This window comes from Suricata suricatta, chromosome 8 (assembly GCF_006229205.1).
Source record: "Suricata suricatta isolate VVHF042 chromosome 8, meerkat_22Aug2017_6uvM2_HiC, whole genome shotgun sequence".
NCBI classification, from domain to species: Eukaryota; Metazoa; Chordata; class Mammalia; order Carnivora; family Herpestidae; genus Suricata; species Suricata suricatta.
Window position 1 is genome coordinate 15372840 of NC_043707.1, and position 27732 is coordinate 15400571.

The following is a 27732-nucleotide window of genomic DNA, read 5'->3' on the forward strand; positions in this document are numbered from 1 at the left end:
GAAAACTAACTGTATAGGACTAACCCCCAACTTCCTTATCTGTAAATAGGAAGATCAGTGAGGTGACAAAGGAATAGACCTTAGCATATAACAGGTGCTCAATTAAAGAAAGCCCTCTTCAGGCTCTTACAGATTTCCTATTTTCTTCTTCCTGTTCTCATTCTCCCATTCAGTTTTTCTGTCCTTCCCTTTAGCCACTTTTGAACCTTTGTTTTCAAGTAGCAATTTACAACCTGTTTACTACCAAGGCTTAATTTTAACTATCCTTCCCCTTAACCCCCCAAGATGAACCCCACATTTTGAAATTATCTTGACTATCAAATATCCAGTTTTCATTCAACAGTAATAATGTCTCTCTTGGAGGCTTTTTGGAATATTGGAAATAGCTAATAGACTCAAGTCTGGAAGCCCAAAGCTATTCCTGGCTCCCCTTGGCTACACAGCAGCCCCTAGCCACATGGAGACTGCCAAGCCCCTCACCTGGTAGGAGCCATGAGGAGGGATGTAGTAAGTGTCTCCAGGTGCGAGGGAGTAATGATCCTGCTCGATTTCCTTACAGTAGAACGTGGACAGAAGTGATAGGAGGAGACGCCTGTCTTTGTCATCAGTCACTCTGCCCCCGTAATTACATTCCCCTGTGGACAACCAACAGGAAGAAGCTGAGCCCAAGGAAGGTCATAATGAACTTGGTCATTAACCTAAAACAGAGAATTCTTCCAGCCAAGGAACTCTGCTGAGATGCAGGGTTGCTGAAACCAATGCTCACCTTGGGATGGGACCAGGCCTTTTTGTTATTATGTTTGCTACAAAAATAGGACATTTTCATCATATTAGATATTAGGAAGTAAAAATAAACTGAAAGAAAAAAACAATGCAATCACCAATAATTCCACCAAAGATAACTGTGAACATTTAGGCATCTTCTTCATATGTGTGTGTGTGTCACCCATGTGAAGGGCATCACATAAAGGTGGTTCAGGGCAAGCACTTTGCATGAGACAGTCCTGGGTTCCAATTCCAGCAGTTTCTCATCCGTCAAGATGTGGAGATAACTGCAGTACCTATCTTACAAGGCTGTGGTTAATAACGCTTATGAAACAGTTAACACAACACTGAGCACACAGAAAACATTCAATTTATTACAGCTATTACAAGTATATATATTTCAGAAAATTGTGATTATCCGATACATGGTTTGGGATACTCCACCCCCATCATTAATATCATTCTCTAAGACCCAGATTTCTACACTCAGATTTCTACAAAAATAATTAGGTAATTCTTTGGAAGCCACATCAAATCCATCTTGCCAAGCCCATGACGCATTTTCTAGCTGATCCAGATTCCATAGTATGTGGGTGCCACCTGGTATTTGGTAGTTATGGACAACACACAGTCTTCAAGGAGGAAACACATCTGTGTGTTTACGTGTGTATGAAGGATGGGCTCATTTCCAATTCCAACCATTCCAGGAAGACACGGCCCAGGACAAGAAACAGGAAGCATGGCCCAAGGTGGGGGCAGGAGGCCTAGGCTTCTCTTGGTCTTGGAGGGGTCTAAATGCAAAGGAGGAGAATATGGGTGGCTCACTAAGGGAAGAGTAAGGGTTTGCTTACTTTGTGAGTAATTTGAGCCCTGCAAGGTGCTGATTTACCGTAAGCCAGACCATCTAGATTTCTGAGGCTTTCTCTATGGACTTTTCCAGGCCTTTAGCAAACTTCAGCTTGAACATTACAGCTGGTCTCAGCTATAAACAAGTTTTTGATAGCACTATATTAAATACAACAATTAAATATATAACATCAAACAGACGGTGGGTTTCCCTCAGTGCAGTTAGTGTGGCAGAGCTCAAGGGCACCCAAAAGAGAGGCCAGGTGAAGGTAAATCTCAGGCACAGCATCATAGTGCGAGGTCCTGTCACCACTGCCTCGTCAGCAATTTTCCTCCAGGGAATACCCTTGCAGGCTTTGAGTTTGTTTGTGAAGGAAGGTGAATTTCTTTATAGCTACTTTATGTCTATTCTGGTATCAAGAGCACAAGCTCCTATGGGAGCCAGGATGTGCTTTTGTCTCTCTTTTTTTAATGTTTATTTTTTAACTTTTAAATTATTTTTAAAGGAGCCCAACTGTCCTGCATAGCCTAAAAATTTACTCTTTGATCTTTTACAGGAAAGGTTTACCAACCCTTGTTCTTTTTTTAAAAATTTTTAAAAATGTTTTATTTATTTTTGATACAGAGAGAGACAGAGCATGAGAGGGGGAGGGGCAGAGAGAGGAGACACAGAACCGGAAGCAGGCTCCAGGCTCTGAGCTAGCTGTCAGCACAGAGCCTGACGTGGGGGTTGAACCCACGAATGAACGTGAAATCTGACCTGAGCCAAAGCCGGAGGCTTAACAGACTGAGCCACCCAGGCGCCCCTACCAACTACTGTTCTAAGCCCCAAAGCTTGCTGGTTATTTTCTTTTTTTCAATGTTTGTTTATTTCTGAGAGAGACAGAGAGAGAGAGCGAGAGAGCGAGCATAACCAGGGAAGGGCCAGAGAGAGGAGACACACAATCCAGAGCAGGCTCCCATCAGGCAGCACAGAGCCTGAGGTAGGGCTTGACCCCATGAACCCTGAGATCATAACCTGAAGTCAGACGCTTAACTGACTGAGCCACCCAGGTGCCCCTAATGTTTATTTATTTTTGAGCAAGAGAGAGTGAGAGAGAGCAAAACAGAGAGAGACAGAGAGAGAGAGAGAGAGAGCAAGCACGCACGAGAGCATGCACTTGTGTGGGGGAGGGGCAGAGGGGCAGAGATGGATTCTCAGGAGGGTGGGTGGGCATTGGACAGTAGATCCAAAGCAGGCTCTGCGCTGATAGCAGAGAACACGATGTGGGGCCTGAACTCAGGAACCCTGAGATCATGACCTGAGATGAAGTCAGAAGCTTAACCAACCGAGCTACCTGGGGTGCCCTTGCTTTTGTCTCTTCTAAGGTCTCTACTATCCCTGCCAAAGGGCTGGGGGTATCAGATTAAGAATTGTATTGACTTCAGCCCATCGAATGTGATAACCACTGTTCAAATGAGGCCTGTCTCTTTGATTTAGTGTCAGTACAGAGTTCTAATGATAAGATACATCCAGTTTTTCTTTCCTTCCAGGCACATAGGCAGGTTACACTTCTCTGGGTCCCTTGCGGGGGGTGCTGGGTGGGAGACAACTTCTTGTGCATAATTCCTGGCATGAGCGCTTCAGTGCTATTCCTGTGGCAGTGACCACACAAATATGTGCTGAGATGTGGCATGAAAAGTTGGTGGAGCTTCTGCCAGCTGACAGATAATCACAGTGAGCACAGACCCCTGCCATTTCATCCTGGACATGTAGAGTGGGCGAGAAGTGGACCTTGAGATGACTTACACCCTTGAGATGTGGGGACTGTTGATTATCTTGGCCTAATTAGCCTATCATGATTGGTCTAGGGGGGAGGTGAGTCTCCTCAAGCTGGCTGACAGACAGCTGCTGCAGGCAGTCCGATACTAAGACCATGTCCAAGGGCAAGTGTGCACTCATTCTGCATTCTGAAGAACAGCCCTGGCATGTGCTTCTGCATGACCTGAAATGATGGGAAAATGACTCACTTCTTTAGAGAAGTTCTTTCACCAAACTAAATTATCCACTGAGCTTATGTTGTACGTGTCACTTGGGGTTTTGTTTTAGGGGACAGTGTGCTGGGTTAAGTAAGGTCTATGTGACCTTTTATAACTGAACTTAATGACTCTGAGATATGATTTTTCAGTCTTAGCAGCATTAACATGTTGCACTGGATAGTTCTGTATGGTGAGGGCTGTCTGATGCATCGCGGGATGTTTAGCAGCAAACTTGGCCTCTACCCAGTAGCTTCTCTACTTAGTGATGCTAAATGCCTCCAGACATTGCCAAATGTCCCCGGGAGCGGGGAGCAGCAAAACTTCCCTTTGTTGAGAACCATTGCTCTAAGGCCTCAGTCTCACTGGCTATAAATGGGGTCAGTAACATGAAGCTCATAGGTTACCGTGAAGACTCAAAGTAATGATTATGTATATATGGAGCATCTGCTGCATGATCAGGGAAAGGATCCACACAAACTCCTTAACATATGGAGCTGAGGAAGGAACTTGCATGTAATTTTGAAGATGCCCAGGTTTTCCAGCTGTGCTGCATTCTGACCTTTGGCCATGGTATTCCACTTGCTTTACTGGTCTATATTTTATCTCCTATCTCTGGGCCTACATGATGTGTTCCATGAGGGAAACAACCAAGTTCTATCCGTTTACATTCTTCTATGTTATGCACTAGTAAATATGTGGGTGACTAATAAAAGGTCACTGTAGACTGCTTTAATATAAAACAGCAAGTGCTGTTTTCACTTCAGGGTACCTCTGCTGGGAATGCTTCCCTTTTTCCTTCCTACTGCCTACCTTGCTTTCTCCTTTTGCTTGTAAAATGCCTATTTGTCCCTCAAAACTCATCCTTTATGCCTTTAAAAAGTTTTTTATGATCATTCCCTACCCCATCTCTGAGATTTAATCATTGCATTGCCTTTCGACTTTATAAATGTTTCTCTTGTTGAACTTATGACTGTATTGTCATTTATTTCTTTATACATATGTATATGTATATATGTATATATATAATATATATGTATATACATACATATATATATATTTTTTTCCTTTGTGGACTGTGAGCCACTTGAAGGTAAGAACTGTATGTTCCTTTTTTACAGTATCTGTTATGGTGACTAGCATTAGTAAGAGTTCAATGTTTGTTGAAAGAATGATTGAGTAAATAAATGAATGGAGGTGGGACCAGAAAAGCAGAAGGGTGGAGTATGATACTGGACATTTATAACTGCAAAGCCTCCTCCCCGAAATACCTGTCAGGTAAGTCAGAGCCTCAAATGGCACCTCTTTGTAGTCGTTCAGAAACATCTGGATCTGCCGCATACTAATCCGCAAGTCAGATTCATTGAATTCATAAGGAATATTCCAGCCTACACAAAGCACAGAAGAATTAGAGACTTCAGTGCCAAGAGCTCATAATTCCCACTCAGACACTGAGCTGTAGAGTTAAACATCATTATGGAGCTTTCAGCCCCATGAATATCAAGCACCAGGCCAACTATTAGCCTTGACATTTACTGCCAATGTGGGAGCCATTCTGCCTGAGAAAACGTCCATTCTAAAATCAGTTTCCTTATGGATCTCCCCATTTGTTAAGGTAGATGTTAATATCCTGGGATTTGTGGAATGAGAATAATTCACCCTGGCTGGAATACTGTGGTAATGTACAGGGTTCCAAAAATAACACTAAAGCACAGCTAGAGAGCAGTATCTATGATTAGGCAACAGAAATAAGTCAGCTTGGAGAATTCCCCTCCTCGTGCTCATGGGAAAATGGGATGGCCAGCCTTGAAAAAACTATCACTTGTATTTTCAAGGGTATAATGATAAAAGCCCAGTGGGGCTGGGAAAGTGACATAAATGTGTGAACTAACTAGGCACGGTGTAAGACAGCAGGGTTCAGTGGGATCTGTGTTCAACAGGGACATTTAATTTCCTCCTGAACATTTACATTCAAATAAAAAATTTAGCAAAATAAAAAATTCGCTTTCTGGCAAACAAAACACAATGAGCCAGTTGGCTGCAAGCCAAACTCTTACATGGATTTTTGGAGATCTGGCATGGGTGGGAGAATAGTGGTGGGAGAATGTGGTACATGAAACACAGATGCAGAGGGAGTGTCCACCCCAGGCTGTCACCCTGTACCCCTCAGTGGAAAGGGCAGGTGGTCTGTGAGGCTAACAAGGCCTGTGGGTGGTGGGAGAAGGAAAGGAGGAAGATGTCAGAGAGAATCACCGAGAGGGCTATTTGCCTCCATATTTAAGCCAAAAGAACAGCTGAAAACGCATCACCTTGGGCCATTTCAAGACTACTGAACAAAATCAGAGGCAGCCCAACCTTTAAAGCATGTGGATATGGAACCTGTATTTAGCAGTTGGATGTTCTGCTAAAATGTAAGTAAGTAAGTTACGCCATGGACAGGTTACATTAATAATGAAATTTATTTTTAGTTTTTCAAGAAGCACAGACAAATGTCCCAGTTGTACTTCCTTCATTGTTATGCACATGTTTAGAGAACTACTCAAAATGTCGTAAATTACCTGGTGACAACTCCCTGGAAAATGGCCAGAGTACCTAAGATAGGCAAATACTCAGCAAAGGGAAGGGCTTACAATTTTCTCATTAACATATTACTTCAATAATTAGGAGACATCTAACTTTGGAGCATCACCTATTTTTCTGACATTGATAGTGACTTGATTATAGAGTTTTCAGATTTATCAAATAAAAAACATAGGATAGTTAGTGACATTTTAATTTCAGATAAACAAATCATGTTTAGTCTAAGTATGTCCCAAATATTATATGGAATATACTTATACAGCAATTTATTGGCAACCTTATCTGAGTACAAACTTGAACACACATCTGCATTTGTCTGTGATCTGTGCCACAGCAGCCCAGGGACAATGTCATCTCTCTCTCTCTTTTTTTTTAATGTTTTATTTATTTTTGAAAATTTTTAGATGTTTCATTTATTTTTGAGAGAGAGAAAGAGAGACAGCGTGAACAGGGGAGGGCCAGAGAGAGAGGGAGACACAGAATCTGAAGACAGGCAACAGGCTCTGAGCTAGATATCAGCACCGAGCCTGAGGTGGGGCTCAAACCCACGAACTGCGAGGTCATGACCTGAGTTGAAGCCGGATGTTCAACCTACTGAGCCACCCAGGCACCCCAGGACACTGGCATCTCTTACCTAAAGGTCCAAAGTTTCTCCTTTCTTGAACAATGGCGTGGAAGAAACATAGCCCAAACAACAGCTTCTGCCATATGACTGCCTTTGTACAGCTTTGGAAAAACACGGGGTCCGAGATGGGGTCATTGAGGTACGAGCGCAAAAGGTTGGCCCGCAGCCCTTTGGGGGGCTCGTTGGTCATTTTGATCCCATTTTGGAGGATGCTGACTGGAAATTTCTCTGATGGATAGCTGGTTAACCAGAGTCTGTAAGAACAACAGATCTAACTATTTAGAGCAATGCAGTAAGTTATACTGAAAAATAATAACAAAAAAATAATAGCCACTATTTATTAAGCACTACTGGATGCCAAACCCCATTCTAAGAATTTATGTCCCTTCCTTCATTTGAATCCTCTCAACCACCCTATGTGAAGGGATGAGCTATCCCCTTATACCAGTGAGGAAACAGAGGCATGCAGAGGTCAAGTGGGTTTTTCTTTTGTTTTTAAAAATTTTAACATTTTTTAAATTTATTTTTGAGAGAGAGAGAGAGACAGATCATGAGCAGGGGAGGGGCAGAGAGAGAAGGACACACAGAATAGGAAGCAGGCTCCAGGCTCTGAGCTGTCAGCACAGAGCCTGATGCAGGGCTCGAACCCATGAATTGTGAGATCATGACCTGAGCCGAAGTCCATGCTTAACCAACTGAACCACCCAGGCACCCCTCAAGTGGTTTTTCAAGAACACACCACTTAGAAACAACTGAAATGGGATGTGAACTCAGGGCTCCTTGACCCCCAAGGCCCTGTCTTAAACACCATACCATATTCCTCCCCGGCTAGACTACCTGAGAATCTACTATGGTGGGATACTATACCTGGCACTTTAAGAGTTGCCGGGAGGGGAAGGGAAGAGGCCATAAACAGGTAGCCTGAGGTCTGACTTCTGGCCGCAGTTAGGTGATGTTTAGCTCATACCATGTGAACCAACACAATGCTATAACATAGTTTTGAAGTAGTTGCCAACTTTTAAAAAACTAGGGCTTTCTTTTAAAATTCTAGATTCCCATCTTCCCTTTAAAATAATGAGAAAATCTGATCATGAGGGGCTCACATTCCTACATGGCAATAGTCACTTAGTATTAGGCAGTCACCTAAAGGTGACTTTTCTAAAGGGCATGGGCCTTTAGTTCACTGCAGTCCCCACCACTTTCTGTTGATGTCCAACCCCGAGGCTGACTGCCCATGATGACTGCTACTGCACTGTGGGAACTGGAATATCTCCTGTGGCCAGTCTTCTTCACTCATATATGTTATTCCTGGTTCCTGTAGGCATTTGGGGTAATAACTTTTGGGTTAGGACCATATTATAGAAGACCTTAATATCAGCATAAATAATTTTTTGTTCATTGAGGGTATCATTGATGGTAATTAATCAAGTCACCATCCTAAACCAAACAGAATTCTTAAAACTAATGGATTCCCCTCAAACTTCTCTAGGAATTTTATAGGAATCTTACATGAATATCACAAACCATGGCTTAATCTGGCTTTGTAAATAAACACCAAACACTTCCCTATTTTCAGGCAAACATGACTAAAATGAAAATAACCAGTGGCACCTGGGTGGTTCAGTCAGTTAAGTGTCCGACTTTGGCTCAGGTCATGATCTCATGGCTTGTGAGTTTGAGCCCCACGTTGGGCTCTGTGCTGACAGCTCAGAGCCTGGAGCCTGCTTCAGATTCTGTGTCTCCCTCTCTCTCTGACCTTCCCCCACTTGTGCTCGCTCTCGCTCTCTCTCTCTCTCTCTCTCTCTCAAAAATAAACAAACATTAAAAAAAGAAAGGAAGGAAGGAAGGAAGGAAGAAAGGAAGAAAACATCAAGCTTTGTAGCCTAGAACAGGAGTTGGCAAACCTTTCCTGTGAAAGATCAAAGAATAAATTTTTAGGCTCTGCAGGCCATATGGTCTCGGTTACAACTAATATTGTGAAAGCAGTCATAGGATATGAATGAGCATGGCTGTATTTCAATAAAACTTTATTTAGGGACACTGAAATTTGAATTTCATATAATTTTCATGTGTATGAAACATTGGTTTTTTTTCAATCTAAAAATTTAAAAACTCTTCTCAGCATATAAGCCATACAAAAACAGGTAGCAGGCTGTATTTGGTCTACAGGCCATAGTTTGCTGACCCCTTGACTGGAATAAGAGGATATTTGAGTTGAAAAAGTTCTGTCTGGTTCATTTCATCCTTTTGTATATGCAAAAACTGAGGCCTAGTGTTGCTAGGCTTTAAAGTTCACACACACACAAAAACAGGTAGCTGTTTCCAATATTGGTTACAATTCCACAGAGCCCAAGAAATACAGGTTAGAACAACATGGACATTGGTGCCTACACTACAGGTTTTTTCCATGACAATTTTTAAAAATCAGATTCACTGACATTTAATGTAGCTTCCCAGACACATCTCCTATTACATCCCCCAACAACTTCTCACAGTATATTCCCCATAGTCATAGAATAACTTCTCGGTGTTTCCTTCATATGCATCTTTGCTTTTAGATGCTGTCCCTTCTGCCTGGAATGTCCTTCCTGGAAAACTCCTATCATCTTTCAAAACCCCAGGCAACTGTCAGGCTTCTAGGCATTCCCCAACTTTCCCTTCCCTTTTCTGTGCCCCATGGTTCTTATTCAAACAAGTACAGCAGGTACAGCATGGCGTCAACATCATTCATCTGTAGTCTGTTTTCTGCTGGATGAGAACTGTGTTTGCTCATCTTTGTACTCCAAAGATCATGTCACCAGCATGACGTTTGGAGCTCAAGTTTGGGGCCTGGAAACAGGCAGTGGTGGGGTAGCACCTCACCTGAATCTGATGTTAGTGCTTTCAGGAACAATCACCTCCTCACAGATCTTCTCCAGTGTAGGCATCCAGCTTGTGGCCAGGTGGCAGTTCTGTAACACCACCCAGGTCCCATCTTTGATGGCAGTGTTGATCATTTTGGCAGCAATTGAGCCTTGGCCTTGGCCAAGGGAGATGGTCTGTGTTCTGGCGCCTCCCATGCCTAGATCATCAGCAAACTTCAGCAGGCCTGAGACCAGGAATAAAAGGGGCTTTTGAAAGAGGACAAGCCAACCAAGACCATATTAATAGTAACTATGCAGAAGGAAGGGTTACATCAAAATTCTGGACTAGGAAAGAAACTCACTGGCTTCTGTCAATTACAAAAATAAGCATCTCTATGGGGAAGCTTTAGACTTCTGGTAAGAGGGTGAATGAAGCTACTATTGATTCCTCTTTTGTTCTGAGTGCTTAGACATTTTTTTAAATGTTTGTTTTTAAATGTTTATTTTTGAGAGTGGGGGAGAGAGAGAGAGAGAGCATCAGCAGGGGAGGGGCAGAGAGAGAGGGACACACAGAAGCAGGCTCCAGGTTCTGAGCTGTTAGCACAGAGTCCAACCTGGGACTTGAACCCACGAACTACAAGATCATGACCTGAGCTGAAGTTGGACACTTAACCAACCAAATGAGCCACCCAGACTCCCCTTTAAATTTTTTAAAGTAATCTCTACCCCCAGTGTGGAGCTTGAACTCACAACCCCCAGATCAAGAGCCGCTGTCTCTTCAAACAGAGCCAGCCAGGCACCCCAGGCATCCTTGGTTAAAAAAAAAAAAATTCTACAAACTGGAAGAGAGAGTCTGAGAGACAGAAATTCCCAGGTGCCAAAAATGAAGAGGGAACTCAAAACTAGAGAGATGAGCATACAACCAAAGAACTAGAAATTGAGTTGTTATAAATGTATTTTACTAGAAAAATGGGCATTTGCACGGTGAAACTTCAAATAAGTCTCTTTCACTTCTCTCTTCCTCTGAGGCAGCCAACGTTACTAGCTTTTTGTGAATCCTTCCAAAGATATTTCATGCATTTAAATAAATGCATGTATACTATTATGTGAATTGCAGAATACTACATTTGCTTCTCTCACTTAGATGTTTTCCACAGCAATACAGGCACAGCTCAGAGATACTGCAAGTTTGGTTTCAAACCACTGCAATAAAGCAAACGGTGCAATAAAACAAGCAAATGCTTTTTTTTTTTTGCCTCCCAGTTCATATAAAAGCTATGTTTATACTATAATGTCATCTATTAAGTGTGATATAGTATTATGTCTAAAAAACAATGTATGTACCTTAATTTAAAATTATTTTATTGCTAAAAAATGCTAACTATCATCTGAGCAATCACTGATCACAGTTCACCATGATGAATAACAATGAAAAAGTTTGAAATATTGCCAAGAATTACCAAAATGTGACCCAGAGACATGAAGTGAGCAAACGTTCTTGGAAAAAAGTCACCAATATCTTTCTGCCATCTTGGAGCCTGAAACAGGACTCCTAAAATGACAAATATGTCTGGAAGGCTGTGGTCCAAGGCCAGTTTTCTTCGGAACCAGAGGGATCACATGGCACTTCTTAAAACTGAAGGTGTTTATGCTTAACATAAAACTGAATTCTATTCACGCAAGAGATGTGCTTATGTGTACAAAGCAAAGAACACCGGATTCCTGGTGGCAAACTGAAGAAAACCAGAGTACCCTTGGGGAAAAGTTTCCATGCTCATGGAAACAGTGCCATGTTTTGTGCAAAATTTGAAGCAACCTTCCTGCTAAGGCCACTGACGACAAAATCTGTGTGATGCTATACTCCTTAAGGATTTAAACTTAACTGAGGGATACCTGGGTTGCTCAGTCAGTTCAATGTCCAACTTTGACTCAGGTCATGATCTCATGGTTCGTGAGTTCAAGCCCCACATCAGAATCTCTGCTGTCAATGCTGAGCCTGCTTCAGATCTTCTGTCTCTCTCTCTCTGCCCCTCCCCTGCTCATATGCACATGTGTGCTCTCTCATTCAAAAATAAGTAAACATTTTTTAAAAAACCTCTTAGACAATATGTCATTTAAAATAAAAAAAATACATATGTAAATTTGTTCTCTTAAGAAAAATGGTACTGATAGGTTGTTTGATGCAGGGTTGTCACAAAAATTCCATGTGTAAAAAAAAATACTGCATCTTCAAAGTGTAATAAAGTAGAGCACAATAAAATTAGTTATGCCTGTACATACAGTCTTATTCTTTTTCATGGTTACCCAGCAGTTCACCATTGGAATATCCCATACTTTATTTAACCAATGTAGATATTAGGAGATTGTAGACACACAACTTTCACACTCATAAGAAATGGGGGGCTAGAACTGAGACTTCTGCAGACAATTAGGACCTTCAAAGGGCTGCACCTTTATGTTAAGGTGGCCAGATATCTGGCTACTGGTTTAGAAGCAATGCAGAAGCTTGTTACTGGCCTGGAGGCTTTCCCTGCTGAGAAAACAAAACACTAAGCCTATGTCACATGTGGATGAGGGTGTGGGTTTATAGTACCCTGTGGGTGGGATTCCCAAACTGAGAAATTTCCCATAAAATTGATCTAGAATGGGGGCACCTGGGTAGCTCAGTTGGTTAAGCGTTCGACTCTTGGTTTCGGCTCAGGTCATGATTTCACAGTTTCCTGAGTTTGAGTCCTGTCTCAGGCTCTGCACTGACAGTTCAGAGCTTGCTTGGGCTTCTCTCTCCCTCTCTCTCTGTCCCTCCCCTGCTCACACTGTCTCTGTCTCTCTCAAAATAAATAAACTTAAAAAGAATTTTAAAAAATTTGATCTAGAGTGGCAACACTAGGCAACCCCTGCCTCGGGGCACCAGTGTTTTCATATGCAAAATTGTTCTGTCAGGGCATTCCTAAAACCCAAGGTATTAGAAGACTCCCACAAAAGAACACAATTTTGCAGATTTTGAACTCACAATAAAAAATTACAAGCTATATGAGAAAATATATCACTATAAGGGATAGTCAGCACATAGAACAATGAGGGGAATTAATACCCCACAGATTATATATAAACTCTGTTATGGGCCAAATTATGTCCGTCTTAAATCTATATATTGAAGCCCTAACTCCTAGAACCTCAGAATGTGGCTATATTTGGAGATGGGGTCTTTAAAGTGGTAATTAGCTTAAAATGAAGTTAACAGCACAGGTCCTAATCCAATAGGACAGGTTCCTTATAGGAGGAGACGACTGGGACATTGACATAGTCACAGAGAAAAGACATATAAAGACACAGGGAGAAATTGACCACACACAAGCCAAGGCCTCAGAAGAAACTAACCCTGCTGATGTCTTGATTTTGGATTTTTAGTTTCCAGAAATGAGAGAAAATAAATCTCTCTTATTTAAACTGCTGAGTCTTTGATATTTGTTTGTAGCAAATATCTTTCTTTTTCTCTGAAAAAGACCATGAAAGAAATACATCTAAAAATCATTAAAGAAGGACAACAAAGCATAATAAAATTCACAGTTCTATGAAAAAAGAAATACGTGGGCTTGGAATAAAACAAATAAAACTTCGAGAAATGTCACTGCAGATAAAAACTCAAAGTACTGATTACAAGAACAGGGTAGACACAGGGAGAATTAGTGAGCAGTAAGGTCTGTAGTCAGTGATCCATCCAGAATGATCCATCCAGTAGTCCCCTGATCATGGTTTCCAAGTCCCATGGCCTGTACTGAAAGAACTGGAGTTCCTCACAGAAAGTCTGTACAAGATGAGCCCAGACACATGGTAATTCTACATGGCCAGGATGCTATAAAAAACTACTGGGCTTATGTGAAAACTACTAGGCATGAAGGAGCCTCTACAGGCCAGAGACTAAATGATTTGAAAATCAAAAAGAATAGTAAATAATAAAATGCCACCATGTTTGAAACACCCACTATCTTAAAATCTATGCATTCACAATGCAAAAGAAAATCTTACTGCTTAAGTAACTTTGCAGGTTACCAGGGCACAGATTTATTAATATGGAAACTGAGAAATCAAGAGAATGAAATAAGTGTCTATTCTGCTGGCCATTTTTGAGCTATAGTCAGAGTAAACCAAAGAGTTGACCAAGGAAATTCCTCTTCATAGAGGAGTTCCAGCAAATGAATGCAAGAACAGTCACAGAATTAAAATATCATTTTGCAACCCCTAATGAAATAATGGATCTGGGGAATGATTTTTTTTAAGGCCAATAAAATCATCAGGTTCTTTCCAAAACATACTGGAATTACCTGAAAGGCTTCTTTTTTATTTTTTAATGTTATTTATTTTGCAGGGGGAGAGAGAGAGAGAGAGCGAGAGAGGGAGTAAGCAGGGGAGAGGCGGAGAGAAAGGGAGACACAGAATCTGAAGCAGGCTTCAGGCTTTGAGCTGTCAGCACAGACTCTGACGTTAGGCTCAAACTCAGGAACCAGGAGATCATGACCTGAGCCAAAGTTTGATGCTTAACCAACTGAGACACCCAGGTGCCCCTACCTCAAAAGCTTCTAAAACACAATGCCTGGGGCTCATTCACAAACATTTTAGTTGGTTGAGGGCATGGCCTGAACATGGAGATTTTTTTTTTAACTCCCCCCTTCCCTCTAACCAGGTGATTCCTTTGTGCAGCCATGATTGAGAACCATCACATTAGGTGTGAGGCTGATGTGAAACTTTACAAGGGAAGCAGAATGGGGAGGTAGATCACAATGACGATGCCTGAGTCCACTGATCAATCTTAATCAGAAGGGGAAAGACAACCAGATAGTATGTGCTTCCTAGTGTGAGGCACTACAAGGCACACAGTACCCATGAGGTCTCCTGGGGAGTTATCCAAGCTGAATCTGATCAGGTTTCTAGCCCAGACAGACAGGGGTATGCAACATATGCCACTGGACATAACTGGCCCATCCTCTGCCAACACATCATCATTTTACAGACCATATTATGACCTTTCCTCCATTTCTCTTTACTTTTCCTGGTTTACCCTCATTACTCTTACTTAAATCTGCCATATAAAGGACATGGAAAAAACAAAGCTACTAGAAAGGGGCCATGAATTGATCTTTGACAATAACACTGTGGTATGAGAATGTGGAAAGGGTACTAGTTCATTTCAGCTCCCTCCTCTGACTTCCTCCCTGGTGCAGAGCTGCCATCTTTCCATCCAGGTCAGGATATGTGTCAAACACCTCAGGGTTCACGAAAGAATGGCAACCTTGTCATTTGCATTTCTGGTACTTTTCTTCATTCAGCCAGAGAGAAAACGAAAGCTTTGAGATACAACAGAACAGAAAATAAATCTATTTCTGTCAATAACCCATACCTGCTAATATGCAATCATTGATTCCTGGAAAGATACACTAACTGGTAATAATGGTTACTTCTGGAAGGGTAGAAGGAAGATACACCTTTCACTCTACACGAGGGTTTCTCAGCCTCAGCACTACTGACATTTTGGGCCAAATAACACTTTGTGGTGGGGGACTGTCCTGTGCACTGTGGCATGTTTAGAAGCATCCTTGGGCTCAATCTACTAGATGCTAGTAGCACCCCCTAGTTGTGACAAAAAATGTTTCACCATTTTGCCAAATGTCCCTTGAGGGGGCAAAATGGACTGGTAGAGCCACAGTCCTATGTTTTTCCACATTGTGTGATTTTTTTTTTTTTACTATACACAGTTATACACAGTGTTATCCATTAAACTTTTTAATTTGGCGCAGCTGGGTGGTTCAGTTGGTTAAGCATCTGACTCTTGATTTCTGCTCAGGTCATGATCTCACAGTTCATGAGTCTGAACCTCACTTTTGGTTCTGTGCTGACAGTGTGGAGCCTGCTTAAAATTCTCTCTCTCTCTCTCTCTCTCTCTCTCTCTCTTGCTCCCCCTCAACCCACACTTGTGCATATGCATGTACTCTCTCACTTCCTATGTTTCTTCTTCTTTTTTTTTTTTAGTGCTTATTTATCTTTGTGAGAGAGAAAGACAGAACGAAAGTAGGGAGAGGCAGAAAGACAGGGAGAGAAAGAATCCAAAGCAGGCTCCAGGCTCTGAGCTGTCAGCATAGAGCCTGATGTGAGGCTTGAACTTAAGAACCATGAGATCATGAACTGAGCTTAACTGACTGAGCCACCAAGGCACTCCTCTCCTCTTTCTCTCTCTCAAAATAAACAAACATTAAAAAAAGTTTTAATTTAAAAATTAAAAGAAAAAAGAAAAGCCTAACAAAGAGAAGCAATAGTCAGAGAAAATGATTTAGGACAAAGATGATAAACTAGCACCCAGCAGGCCAAATCTAGCCCTAGTCAGGCCCTCACAATTTTTAGGAAAGAATTTTGAATGAGTTATCAAGATGTAAAAATTTCTGATTTCTCTTGAAAAATCAGGTGATCTGGCCTTCCTGAGCTCACATTATCAGATGGCACAATGCTTGGGGGCTGAGGAGCAGCTGTTTCCTTCAGGTAGGAGAAGAAATCTTCAGTGGCCCCAGCCTCACCTTCTCCTGTTAACTGTTCACCTTTCAAAGCATCTGAGTTTGAGATTCTTGCTGTAAGGAACATGCGGTTGTCATCCATTCCCACATCCTGGGGTGTTTATGTTCTTCACACAACATTCTGCCCTTACCTGCCATTGGGTCTGCGCCTGGAGACAACACGAAAATCAATGGCACACAACAACTGGAATCATTATAGGACCCCTGGAGATCAAAGGTAGGGGCTTCGATGTATATACTGCCCATGTGCTCAGCGATGAACTCCCGAATGGCTGGAACCATTTTGTCAGGCCGCAAACATCGTAGGATCACCATCTTCTCCAATCCCTGAAGTAACTTCCAAGGTCCAGGGAAGTTCTCCTCATGGGGCCAGGTAGAGTCATAGATCAGCTTCCACTCATCAGCATTTTGTCCTAAATGTTCCATCAGGCCTTGCAGTTTTGGCAATGCTGAGGCACGAACCACTTCTGCCCATGCCTTCTCAGACAGCCATTCAGGAACTGGGTTGGGGAAGGGGTTGTCCAGGGCGACGCCTCCAGTTAGAAGGAAATACCAAACCTCTTCATTAATTTGTTTTTTCTCTTTCAGGATGCCGATGGTGAGGAGGAGAGAGAAAAGTAGCTTGTCCTTCTCAAACAGAGAGCGGCAGACATTGTTGTAGATGCTGAGGGTAAAATGTTTGATGATGTACTCAATGCGAAGGTCCAGTTCTTCGCTTTTATCGCTATGGGCCAGGGAATGCACATAGAGGTTTATGAACCACGTCAGGGAGTACTGGTACATTGGCTCGATGCTGGCCAGGTCAGAGATACAGAAGAAGATGGTGGCAGAGTGGACAGCCACTGGCTTGTAGCCCATCCGAGTCTGATCAATCTGTGTTTCTGTTACTGAAGCAATTTTCTGTTTCTCAGAGATCTCTTGAGACAGCATTTTGGAGGAGGACAAAACTTTGATGGCAGTCTCATCCTCAAGGATGTTGCCCTCAGACAGGGAGAGGACCTCCAAGATCTTATCTTCAATTTCTTTTAGCTGTTTCTTGTTCTTGGCACTTTCCACAATCAACTCGTTCTTCTTCTCTTCCAGTTCTGGCTTCTCTTTGGCGGCCACGATGCCAAGGAGCTGATCTTGGAGAGCTAAGGGTGTGATCATGAAGTTGAGCAGGCAGACTTTCACGGCAACTTCAGGGAGGTAATGTGGGTTCCTTAGACGAGTTGTGATATATAACTTAAAATCCCTGGAGTATTCAATGATGTTTTCACCCAGCCTCATGTACTCAACCCCTTGCTGCTTGAATGTGGACTTGAGCAAGATGGGTTCTATAAAGGCATCCAGCTCCTCTCCAACATTTTCTAGCAGGACGGGGGTGCCAAACTGCAGGGCGTTTTCCAGTGTCCTCACATAGCTGGCATCTGAGAATTTGATGACAGACAGCTTATTTGCTTTCTCCAAATTCTTGATCCACTTATTCGCCTGCCCCTGAGGGTCAATCATTAAGGCCCAGCGTCTGGAATTGGACACAATGATGCCATTGTCAATGGAGAAGGAGTCAACGGGTAGCCCAGCGATCTGCCAGGCACGGATTTTTACAGGATCTCCTAACGTGTTGCTGAGACTGAAGTCACTGGAGCCAGGGATGACCTTGTCCTTACACTGGGCCAACCATTGCTTCTGACACCTGGCTCGATAATCCACAGTAAAGGCCCCCAGGTAGGCCACAGTCCCTGAGGACAACAGCACATCCCCTGTCAGATTGGTATAGCGGATCCCCAGCTGCCGGGCAGCTTCTGTCCATCTGTCCTTCTCTCCCCCGAGACCACTGATCAGCTTTTCTGCTCTGATTAGCTTTTGGGAGCAGATCTCAATGTTTTCCTCCAAGGTCTTTTTTTTGGTATTCTTCTCCTCAAAGTCATCATTCAGGGCCTGGAGGCGGTCTTCCACCAGCTTCAGTTCTCCTCGCTTCTGGTTCAGTTTCTGCATCTGTGTGTTCAGCTTTCCCTCGGCCTCCCTTAGCCGCTCCCGTTTGGGAGCCACCACTTTGGCCACACGATCATACACTTCCATGGCCCTCACCCACTTGCATAGACCTTCGCAGGCAGATGACACATTTTTAATGACAGCCGGCTGGAAATCTGGGTGATCGATGAACCTTTCCCGAATCCGCTTCATGATCACTGGAGGGATGTTGTCTTTGTCATATGTCTTAAGACTCTCCAAGAATTTCAGATCTCCAAGAATCTTTCTTGAAACTCCCCAGTAATCCTCTATCATTTTACCTATTTGGGACAAGAAATGGAGATTGGACTATTATTAAGACATTCTGGCTGAGACCTCAAGATTTGCAATGGCTACTCATATTTGGGGAAATAATCCAAGGTCTTACCAAAGATTTTCAGTGTAGGAAAATACTCTGTTTGATGCCATAATGCTGGATATAATAATGGATACCATTATATATTTGTCCAGATCCATAGAATGTACAATACCAAGGGTGAACTCTAGTAGAAACTATGGACTCCAGGTGATAACAATGTGTCAACACAGGTTCATCAATATTAACAAATGTACTACTCTGTTACAGTAACAGGGGATGCTACGCATGTGTGTGAGTTAGAGGTATATGAGACATCTGTGTACCCTTCTGTCAATTTTGCTGTGACCTTAAATTGCTCTAAAAATATAAAGTCTAAATTAAAAGACAAATCTAAGCTTCTCACCATGGTCCAGGAGGTCCATTGAATTCATCCATCTCATCTTGAGGCCTTGCTCCTTGGACTTTAGTCAATAAGAAATTTCCTTCAATTCTTCAGTGATCTTAAGTGCTTCCCTACCATGAGCCCTTGACCTAGCCTGTAAATGGCATCTGCTGGCTCTCAGACTTCAGTTTAATTTAAAAGACACCTCCACTGAGGAGCACCTGGATGGCTCAGTGGGTTAAGTCATGAGATCATGACTTAGCTCAGGTCATGATCTCATGTTTTGTGAGTTCCAGCCCCACATCAGGCTCTATGCTGACAGCTCAGAGCCTGGCGCCTGCTTCGGATTCTGTGTCTCCCTCTCTCTCTGCCCCTCCCCTGCTCATGCTCTCTGTTTCTCTGTCTCTCTGTCTCAAAAATAAACATTAAAAAAGTCCCCTCCATTGAAAGGTTTCCCCAAATTTCTATCACTAGGCAGGGCCACTCTATCCATCCCTCAGCACTTTCTTTCATCTCGGATGCTGGAATGTCGATTCCCTTTACATCATTTATGAAAACTGTAATTTTAATGTTTTATTTATTTTTGAGAGAGAGAGAGTGAGAAACAGTAGGGGAAGGGCAGAAAGAGGGAAGTAGAGGATCTGAAATGGCCTCCGTGCTGATAGCAGAGAGCCTAATATGGGGCTCAGACTCACAAACCATGAGAGACCATGACCTGAGCCAAAGTCAGATGCTTAACTGACTGAACCACACAGGCACCCCTGAATACTCCTTTTCAAGTCTGGGAGGTGGATTATATGGTACCCAATCAGTCCTTGTGAGTGAGAGTCTCTAGAGAAAGAGCAAGGGTGGGGAAGCAGCCTGTATCTACATAAAAGGCCATCCTTGGCCTCTCCAGAAACTAAGCAGGACTCTTATTCTCCCCAGCACCCATCATGCCAATGATTGTGTAAGCCTTAATCCCATCCCGGGACTGCATCCCTTTTTCTGACATGCTGGAAATGAGTTAGAAGCCCTTTGGGCTCATAGCATTATAAACACTTGCTAACCTCAGGCTAATAAAAAAAATTATACTTGAGAAATCATATTAAGTACAATAGGTTAGATGTGTCTCATTTTAATGCAGGCACAATAACCAAACAGATATTCCCCATGAAGGTTTTTATCTGCATTCAGGAAAATGATCTGGTTCATTTAAATTCAAGGTACCCAAAATGAATTCAAGGGTCTTTTGCTCCATCTTAATGTTTTGGCTAAAGTTCTGTGGCATAAATGAATAATACACACAATTCACTTTTTAAAAAGTGAATTTTAAATTTCATTTAAAAAAAGGGGGGGAACAGTGAGCCCTGTGCTGATCAAGTGATCAAAGAGTACGAACTTTCATTATTTTGGCCATACTTTGCATATCTTCTCTACCCTGGCTGTACCTTAGATCATCTGGGAGCTTAAAAAAATATATATATAATATATATATATGTATATACATATATATGTATATAACATTTTGTATACATATATATAATCTCATATATATATATAATCTGGGAATGTAAAAATATTCGTACATTTTATATATATATATATATATAGGCTTAGCCTATACCCAAGACCAGTGGAATAAGAACCTCTGGGAGTGAAGGCTCAGGCTTCAGCACTCTTTACACTCCCTAGGTGGTTCTAGGGTGCAGCTAGGGTGGGGAGGTGCTGGACTAGCTCATTCTTACTCAGCCAACTTATTACACCTTAGCTGCTTCCCTAAGGGATTCTCCTATGAAGTCCACTTCTTGCCTGTCCATTCCTGATCACCTCTGCATCTTCTACATGTGGTTTTTGGCCTGATACTAATCCGGGAAGAGGAAATGCTAGTCAATGGGAAGCAGAAGCCAGAGGCTCCTGAAAGAGAGCTTAGGGATTTAGAACCTTTCAGAAGGAATGGAGGAATAGCAGGACTGTTCCCAGGACAGGAAGATTCACAAGGCAGCAAATATTACTGAAGCTGGTTCTTAAGGTCCTTGTTCAGCTCTAAGACACTGCTATTAATAATACAAGTCCTACATCTAATTCGGATTTTAAGGAGAACAAATACTCATCTACTAATGCTTCTATTCAATTATATGAGCTTTCCTTCCTCACCTATTTCCAAGTTTCTGATTCCTTGTCTTCCTCCCACCTCAGTTTCTGTCTCAGCCTCTCTTTGCCCCTTTCTCTCTGCCTTTAACTCTCCGTTTCCGGCTCTTCTTCTTCTTTTTTTTTTTAATAGTTTATTACCAAGTTGGTTTCCATATAACACCCAGTGCTCCTCCCCACAAGTGCCCCTCTCCATGTTCCCTCTGTCTCCCTCCTTCCTCACCTCTTGCCCAGTTTGTTATCTCTTTGTGTACATGTGCATGCGTGCATGCGTCCAGGTGCCTCTCTATCTCCCCGTATCTTGGTCTCATTCTCTGCATTTCCTTCTCTAGTTATCTGTCAGTTTCTCTTTCTCTAGCTCTTTCTGTTTCTCTCCCCCACAACCACACACGACTCTGTGTCAGCCCTTTGTCTCTGCATCCTTCATATTTGTAATGATTTGCAGGCAGGGGCCTTGATTAAACTTAGACTCATCTAAAGATGCCTGCCTTTCCCCTACTGATTGACAGGAGTGAGGAAGGTGAAGGCACAGGAGAGAGCTGTGTGGATAAGCATGCACCTCCTGGCACCTTTCTAATCTCCTCTGGGACTCCAGACCCTGCCTGTGGGCCTGGGTAGGGTGGGTGGGTGCGCGGTACTCCTCCTGCCATGGAAAAACAGCCAGTGAAGGCTGCTCAGAGGGGAGGGAAGCTGAAGGGTGTTACCGCTGCCGCTGGCGTCGGGCTTCCTCTCTGGTTTCAGCCCTTTCATGACGCAGATGCTCTCCATGACCAGCTTGACTGGGCCGGGCGGGTTCTGCATGGACTTCACCAGTGAGATGTCTGCTGGGTTCAGGGTGTCTAGGGCAGCGAGCGCCGCCTCCAGTGCCGGCATGGCCTCTGCCAGGTCCCCTTCACATTCATTCTGTGGGCAGCACAGGAACAGAGAGGGATGAGTGCCTAGTGTGCGCCAGGCACCAGGCACTCACTTCTTGGAGAAGTTGGAAGAGGCCCTTCCTGCCCCTCCATGTCCTTCCGGGACAGCGCCCCCTCCTGGAGTTCGCACAAGAGGGTGGCTCTAACTATTGAATGGCAGCAGTGAGATGCCCATGGCTTTTCGGGGCTGTGGTTTGATGCCTTGGACATTTGAGAATTTGCCCAATTTGTGATCTAAAAAAATCGAGCTTTGGATTCTAAACAAGTTCCCAAGAGATATATGCAGTGGGTAACTTCACACCCACTGATCAAGGATGGGCTGAGAAATGGGGTAGAGGGTGAGGCCCAGGGGTTGAGTGACAGCTGGGAAGGGGGTCAGTGTAAGTTTGGGGAAGAAATAAGGCATGAGGGATGGGGAAGGGTCAGGGATGGGGTAAAGTCTGGAATTTATTATAGCTCAGAGATGAGGCAGGGGGTAGAGTCAGGGATAAGGTGAAGCTTGGAGATAAAAGGTGGAGTTTAAGGCAAGAGTTTAAGGATGAGGAATGGGAACAGAGATTAATTCAATGAAATATTATTCAGCCACAAAAAGGAATGACGTATTGATTCATGTGACAACATGGAAAACATGCTAAGTGAAAGAAGCCAGACACAAAATGGCACCTGCTATATAACATTATTTACATGAAATGTGCAGAAAAGGAAAATCCATAGAAGGAGAAAGTTAGTTAGTGGTTGTCAAGGGCTGGGGGAGACAGAGGAATGATGAGTGACTGCTAACAGGTCTAGGTTTCTTGTGGGGTGACAAAAATGTTCTAGAATTAATGGTGATAGGTGTATACATCTGTGACTGTACTAGACACCTCTGAATTGCATAACTTAAAAAGGTGGAGGGCGCCTGGGTGGCTTAGTCAGCTAAGCATCTAACTCTTGGTTTCAGCTCAGGTCATGATCTCATGGTTCATGAATTCAGGCCCCACATCAGGCTCTGTGATGACAGTGCAGAGCCTGCTTGGGATTCTCTCTCTCACCCTCTCTTTCTGCCCCTCCCCACCTCTTTCTGTCCCTATCTCTCAAAATAAAATTTTTAAAAATGTGGCTATTGTGAATATTGTGAAATTTTAAAAAATGTGGTATGTGAATTAAATGTCAACTGAAAAACATTTCTTAACATTTATTAATTTTTGAGCTGTCAGTACAGAGTCCAGGACAGGACTCCACCACATAAACCATCAGATCATGAACTGAGCTGAAGTCTGATGCTTAGCCAAATGAGCCACCCAGGTGCCCCTCAATTTTTTTTTCTTTTAAAGAAAGCTTAACATTATGAGATTTTAGCACTGGAAGGGACCTTATAGGCTATTTAGTAATCCAATTACCAAATTAAAAAAAAATAAAAACAAGATCTCAGTAGGCAAAATGAGTTAGCTCTGGTCATGAAGCTCCAACTTCGGGACCCTGGTTCACACTCTGTGAATCGTCAGTTGCCCAGCCCTACAAATGGTCACACAGCCACGGCTGAAGTGAAGCTTCATAAGAGAACAATTCTTAGGCAAATCAGCATGTGTTGAAGTTCATATCCCACAGGTTTATTGTAGGCAAACAAAATAAAGGTGGCTTCACCTTCTTGTATCTGTGTGTGAATGTACATGTATGTATCCTCATGTGTGTACATCACGAATTCTTTATTTTAGGTTTTCTCCTTTTTAAATAGACATGCAACAATGTTTTGTTTGGCTTTATTATACTAAAACAACACCCCTGCCCCCATGAACCACGTCAGATGTTCCCAATACCAAAATGGAATGTTCCACTTCAGATGGCAAAAATGGCCCAGTCCCAGGGGTAACTCAGTTTGCTCCCTCTTCAGTCCTAGGATAGGTGCCAGAGTGTAAGGCAAGAGGAGAAGTATTGAAACCAAAGCTTGCTGTTTCTCACGGTCAGCTTCAGATACAGTTTGGTGGCAGAGGAGACCAAAGGTGTTGGCTCAGCCACAGTTTCGGATTCTGGTGGGTATCAATGATCCCAGGTGCCCACGGGTGCCATCAACAGTTCAATGTTCCTTTCTTATCATGTGCCAGACAACTAGTGGCCTGCATGTGCTTCTTGTTCTCCAGTAGTCCAGCAGCTCTGCTCTCTTTCCTAAGGAGCAAGGCCTGGGTACCAGCAAGCTTGTTTGTCAAGTGACTCATAAAGGTTCTAATTATAAGATTGTGTGTATAGTGATTCTTAACGCTGGTGATTCTCAGTGTCACTGAAGAACATTTAAGGCCATTCTCATGGTCAGGCCCCACGCCCCGAGATTCTGATTCATTCAATCTGGGTGAGGCCTCGGCACCGCCTTTTTAAAACTCCAGAGGTGATTCTATTTTTTTTAATGTTTTATTTATTTTTTGAGAAAGAGAGAGAGAGATAGATAGAGACAGAGAGCATGGGCAGGGGAGGGGCAGAGAGAGAGGTAGACACAGAATCTGAAGACAGGCTCCAGGCTCTGAGCTGTTGGCATAGAGCCCGAAGCGGGGCTCGAACCCATGAACTGTAAGGTCATGACCTGAGCCAAAGTTGGCCACTTAACCGACTAAGCCACCCAGGTGCCCCTCCAGAGGTGATTCTGATACACAGCTTTTTTGAGAGACTCAGGCTTATACTCTTGAAACTGAAAACATGGCAGGAAGGAACAGACTTCTGTGCCCAGTAGGGGGATGACTACTTGATGAGAGAAGCACTTAAAATGGTCATTGAAATGATTGTATGACATTTTGAAAAAAACATTTGTGATAGGATGTTAAGGAAATAAACAAGCATGATACAAATTACAATATGTTATGACTACAATAACATAAAACTATCCATGTGTATAGACAGGGGCTAGAAGGAAACTTGGGAAATTGAATAGGTGTTTTTTTTAAAATTTTTAATGTTTAACATCTTTTGCTTTTGAGAGAGAGGCAGAGTGTGAACAGGGGAAGGGGCAGAGAGCGGGAAAGATACAGAATCAGAAGCAGACTCCAGGCTTTGAGCTGTCAGCAGAGAGCCCGATGCGGGGCTTGAACCCACAAACCGTGAGATCATGACCTAAGTGGAAGTCAGATGCTTAACCGACTGAGCCACCCAGGGGCCCCTTGAAGAAGTGTTAAAGCTGAGTTCTTTTGTTGTTGTTGTTGTTGTTTTTTTAAATTTTTTAATGTTTTATTTATTTTTGATACAGAGAGAGACAGAGCACGAGAGGGGGAGGGGCAGAGAGAGAAGGAGACACAGAACCGGAAGCAGGCTCCAGGCTCTGAGCTTACTGTCAGCACAGAGCCTGATACGGGGCTCGAACCCATGAATTGAGATCTGACCTGAGCCGAAGCCGGAGGCTTAACCGACTGAGCCACCCAGGCGCCCCAAAGCTGAGTTCTTAAATATTCTTTCACATGTATTATTATTGTCACATCACTTGTTTCTAGAATAAAAAACACTGATTAAAAATGACCCCCTTGCTTAGCAATTCAAGGAACACCAGGGTCCTTTGAAAGGTATGAAGTATAGTGCACTCTCACAAAACACAACTCTGTAGCGATTCTGGCATCAGTTATTATCCTCATTAGGGGGAAAAGAAATGATTCATTCAATTAAAAGAAATGACCACTGTAAGTGAACTGTTGTACTGAAGCAAGCATTTGGGCCTCTTCTCTGCCAGTCTCCTCACTGTCCCTGGATGGATTCCATTTGCATGGCTGAGCCTCCAGGGGCCACCACACTGGGGGCTCTCCCAGGTCATCTCCTTTCTAGGGTTGGGAGGAGACTGGAGAAAACTATAGTCCTTGTGTGGAGAGGGACTGTAGCTCTGAGAAGTTCAAGGATGGGTTCTGGTCCTCAGAGAAACTCAGAGCAAGCACAGCGTCTTTCTCCTCCCTGGATGCACCTCCTGACTCACCTCCAGGATGTCATTCCTGATACTCAGGGATGAGATTGCAAAACATCAGACCTTACCCTTGACACCAAAACCCAAGATAGCAATTTACTGCACAGGAATGGGTGTGGTGGTCATCTCCATGTCACCTCCTACATCCCTCCTGCTCCAGCAAGTCCTTGTTTTCCCCTGACATTATGGAGGAGAATCCTGTGAGGGTACCCACATGTGGCAAGAGGCTGTCCTTTATCAAATGGGCAAATCTACTTGGTACAAGGTAAAGAACAACAGTTTTGGAGAACATGTACCACTAAACTCCGACTGTATGCTGGACACGTACTACAAAATTTACCTGCTTCTCTCAGTATCCCCAATTTATAGGCAAGAAAATGGAGGTTAGAAAAGGGACAGAGAAAAAACTGAGCCCTGATGTACCCAATTCTAATATTAAACCACAGAGGAACTGCAAATTCCTGTGCGTACAGGGGCCAGGCCCGTGATGTGATTGTGGGAGGTGGGTTGGGTGGGGCTTTGGGGAGCTGAAAGACACATGAGGCAGCATCTATTCAATGCTGCTGCTGAGTGCAACCCAGGAATGTAGCTCCAATGTTGCCAGAAATGTTTTTTTTTTCATAAGAAAAACAACATTTACAATTTTTACTTTAAATTTCTTGATTTTTAAAAGTTGAGGATTGTTTCAGACTTAAAAAAATACCATGTGTGTTACAGGGTAAATATATGCTCCCAGATTCAGTCACGTGGTAGCCACATGACCTTGGATAAGTCATTTAAGTTCCTGTGCCATAATTTCCTTATCTGTAAACTGGGAATGATATCATTTGCCTTGTAGGACTGTTAGAATGATAAAAGACAATGTATATCAAGTATGAGACAATACAATCTCCATGAGGGAAGGAATTTTGTCTGTCTTGTTCACTCCTTACCCTCACTGCCTAGAAAGGTGTCAGCATACAGCAAGTGTTCAATAAATATTTGTTCAATGAAGGACTGCAAGAAAACACCATGGTGTTGACAAGTAGTAGCTATTACTACCATCTTGTCATACAATGGCAAAACACCTGCTGGTGGTCACTATCTTCTGTGGTTCCACTGACCTCTTGTCTATGCCACTGGGATATGGGTGAGCACATATCTCTCACCCAGGGCCCTCATTTTGTGACTGTGAGACCAGGGATTGGATCCAAAGGAACTTATGAGAGACCAGATCTCAGGACTCACTGGAGAAAAGTCAGTCTGTAACACTTGTCCTTTTCAAAAAAGTGCTGCAGGACCTACTTATCCTAGAATCCAGACATAGGCTACTTCCCATTCAAGCTCTTTTTTGAAGAATGGTCAAAAGGATTTTCTAATTCTGATTAGGGACAAGTATCTTAAGCTAAGTGCCAACAGCACTAACTCACTCACTAAGTAGCTGTGCAACTCTGAAAAATCACTCCGCCACTGAACTTCAATGTCATTGACTCGGATACTGATCCTTGTCATTTCCAAGTCCAAGGCAGTTGTGAATCTCAAATGGAATTGTACAATTGAAAGAGCTGAGAAATATATAGCATCACATGAACGTTAATCAGATTTTCTTCTAATATCAGAATATAGGTGAAGCCCTGTCCAGGACTATTCTTTGGTACAAGAATCACCTTCAAGTGAGGTCTTCCAGGTTCAACATTCTGTTATTGGTCAAAGATTTATTCCACACCTGTAATGCACCAGGCACATCTGAGCAAAAAATGATGGAGGTGGAGAAGACAGGCAGAGGGACAACCAGTGCAAGGGCCCTGGGTGGGAGTGTGGCTTTGTACTTATCTGAGGAATAGTTAGGGGAGGCCAGAGTGGCCAGAGTTAGT

At 43.0% G+C, this 27732-nt stretch overlaps 1 protein-coding gene across 1 annotated transcript in view; it reads right to left on the bottom strand.

Annotated features, from left to right (window-relative positions):
- DNAH3 (dynein axonemal heavy chain 3) overlaps window positions 1-27732 on the bottom strand; it is a 156437-nt gene that overhangs the window by 7599 nt on the left and 121106 nt on the right. The window contains exons 51-56 of the mRNA XM_029949934.1: window positions 21763-21961; window positions 16367-18508; window positions 9695-9920; window positions 6842-7086; window positions 4899-5015; window positions 481-635 (exon numbers count right to left, since the gene is read on the bottom strand). Coding sequence (XP_029805794.1) covers window positions 481-635; window positions 4899-5015; window positions 6842-7086; window positions 9695-9920; window positions 16367-18508; window positions 21763-21961 — 3084 coding nt within the window. The remainder of the gene's footprint in view (window positions 1-480; window positions 636-4898; window positions 5016-6841; window positions 7087-9694; window positions 9921-16366; window positions 18509-21762; window positions 21962-27732) is intronic.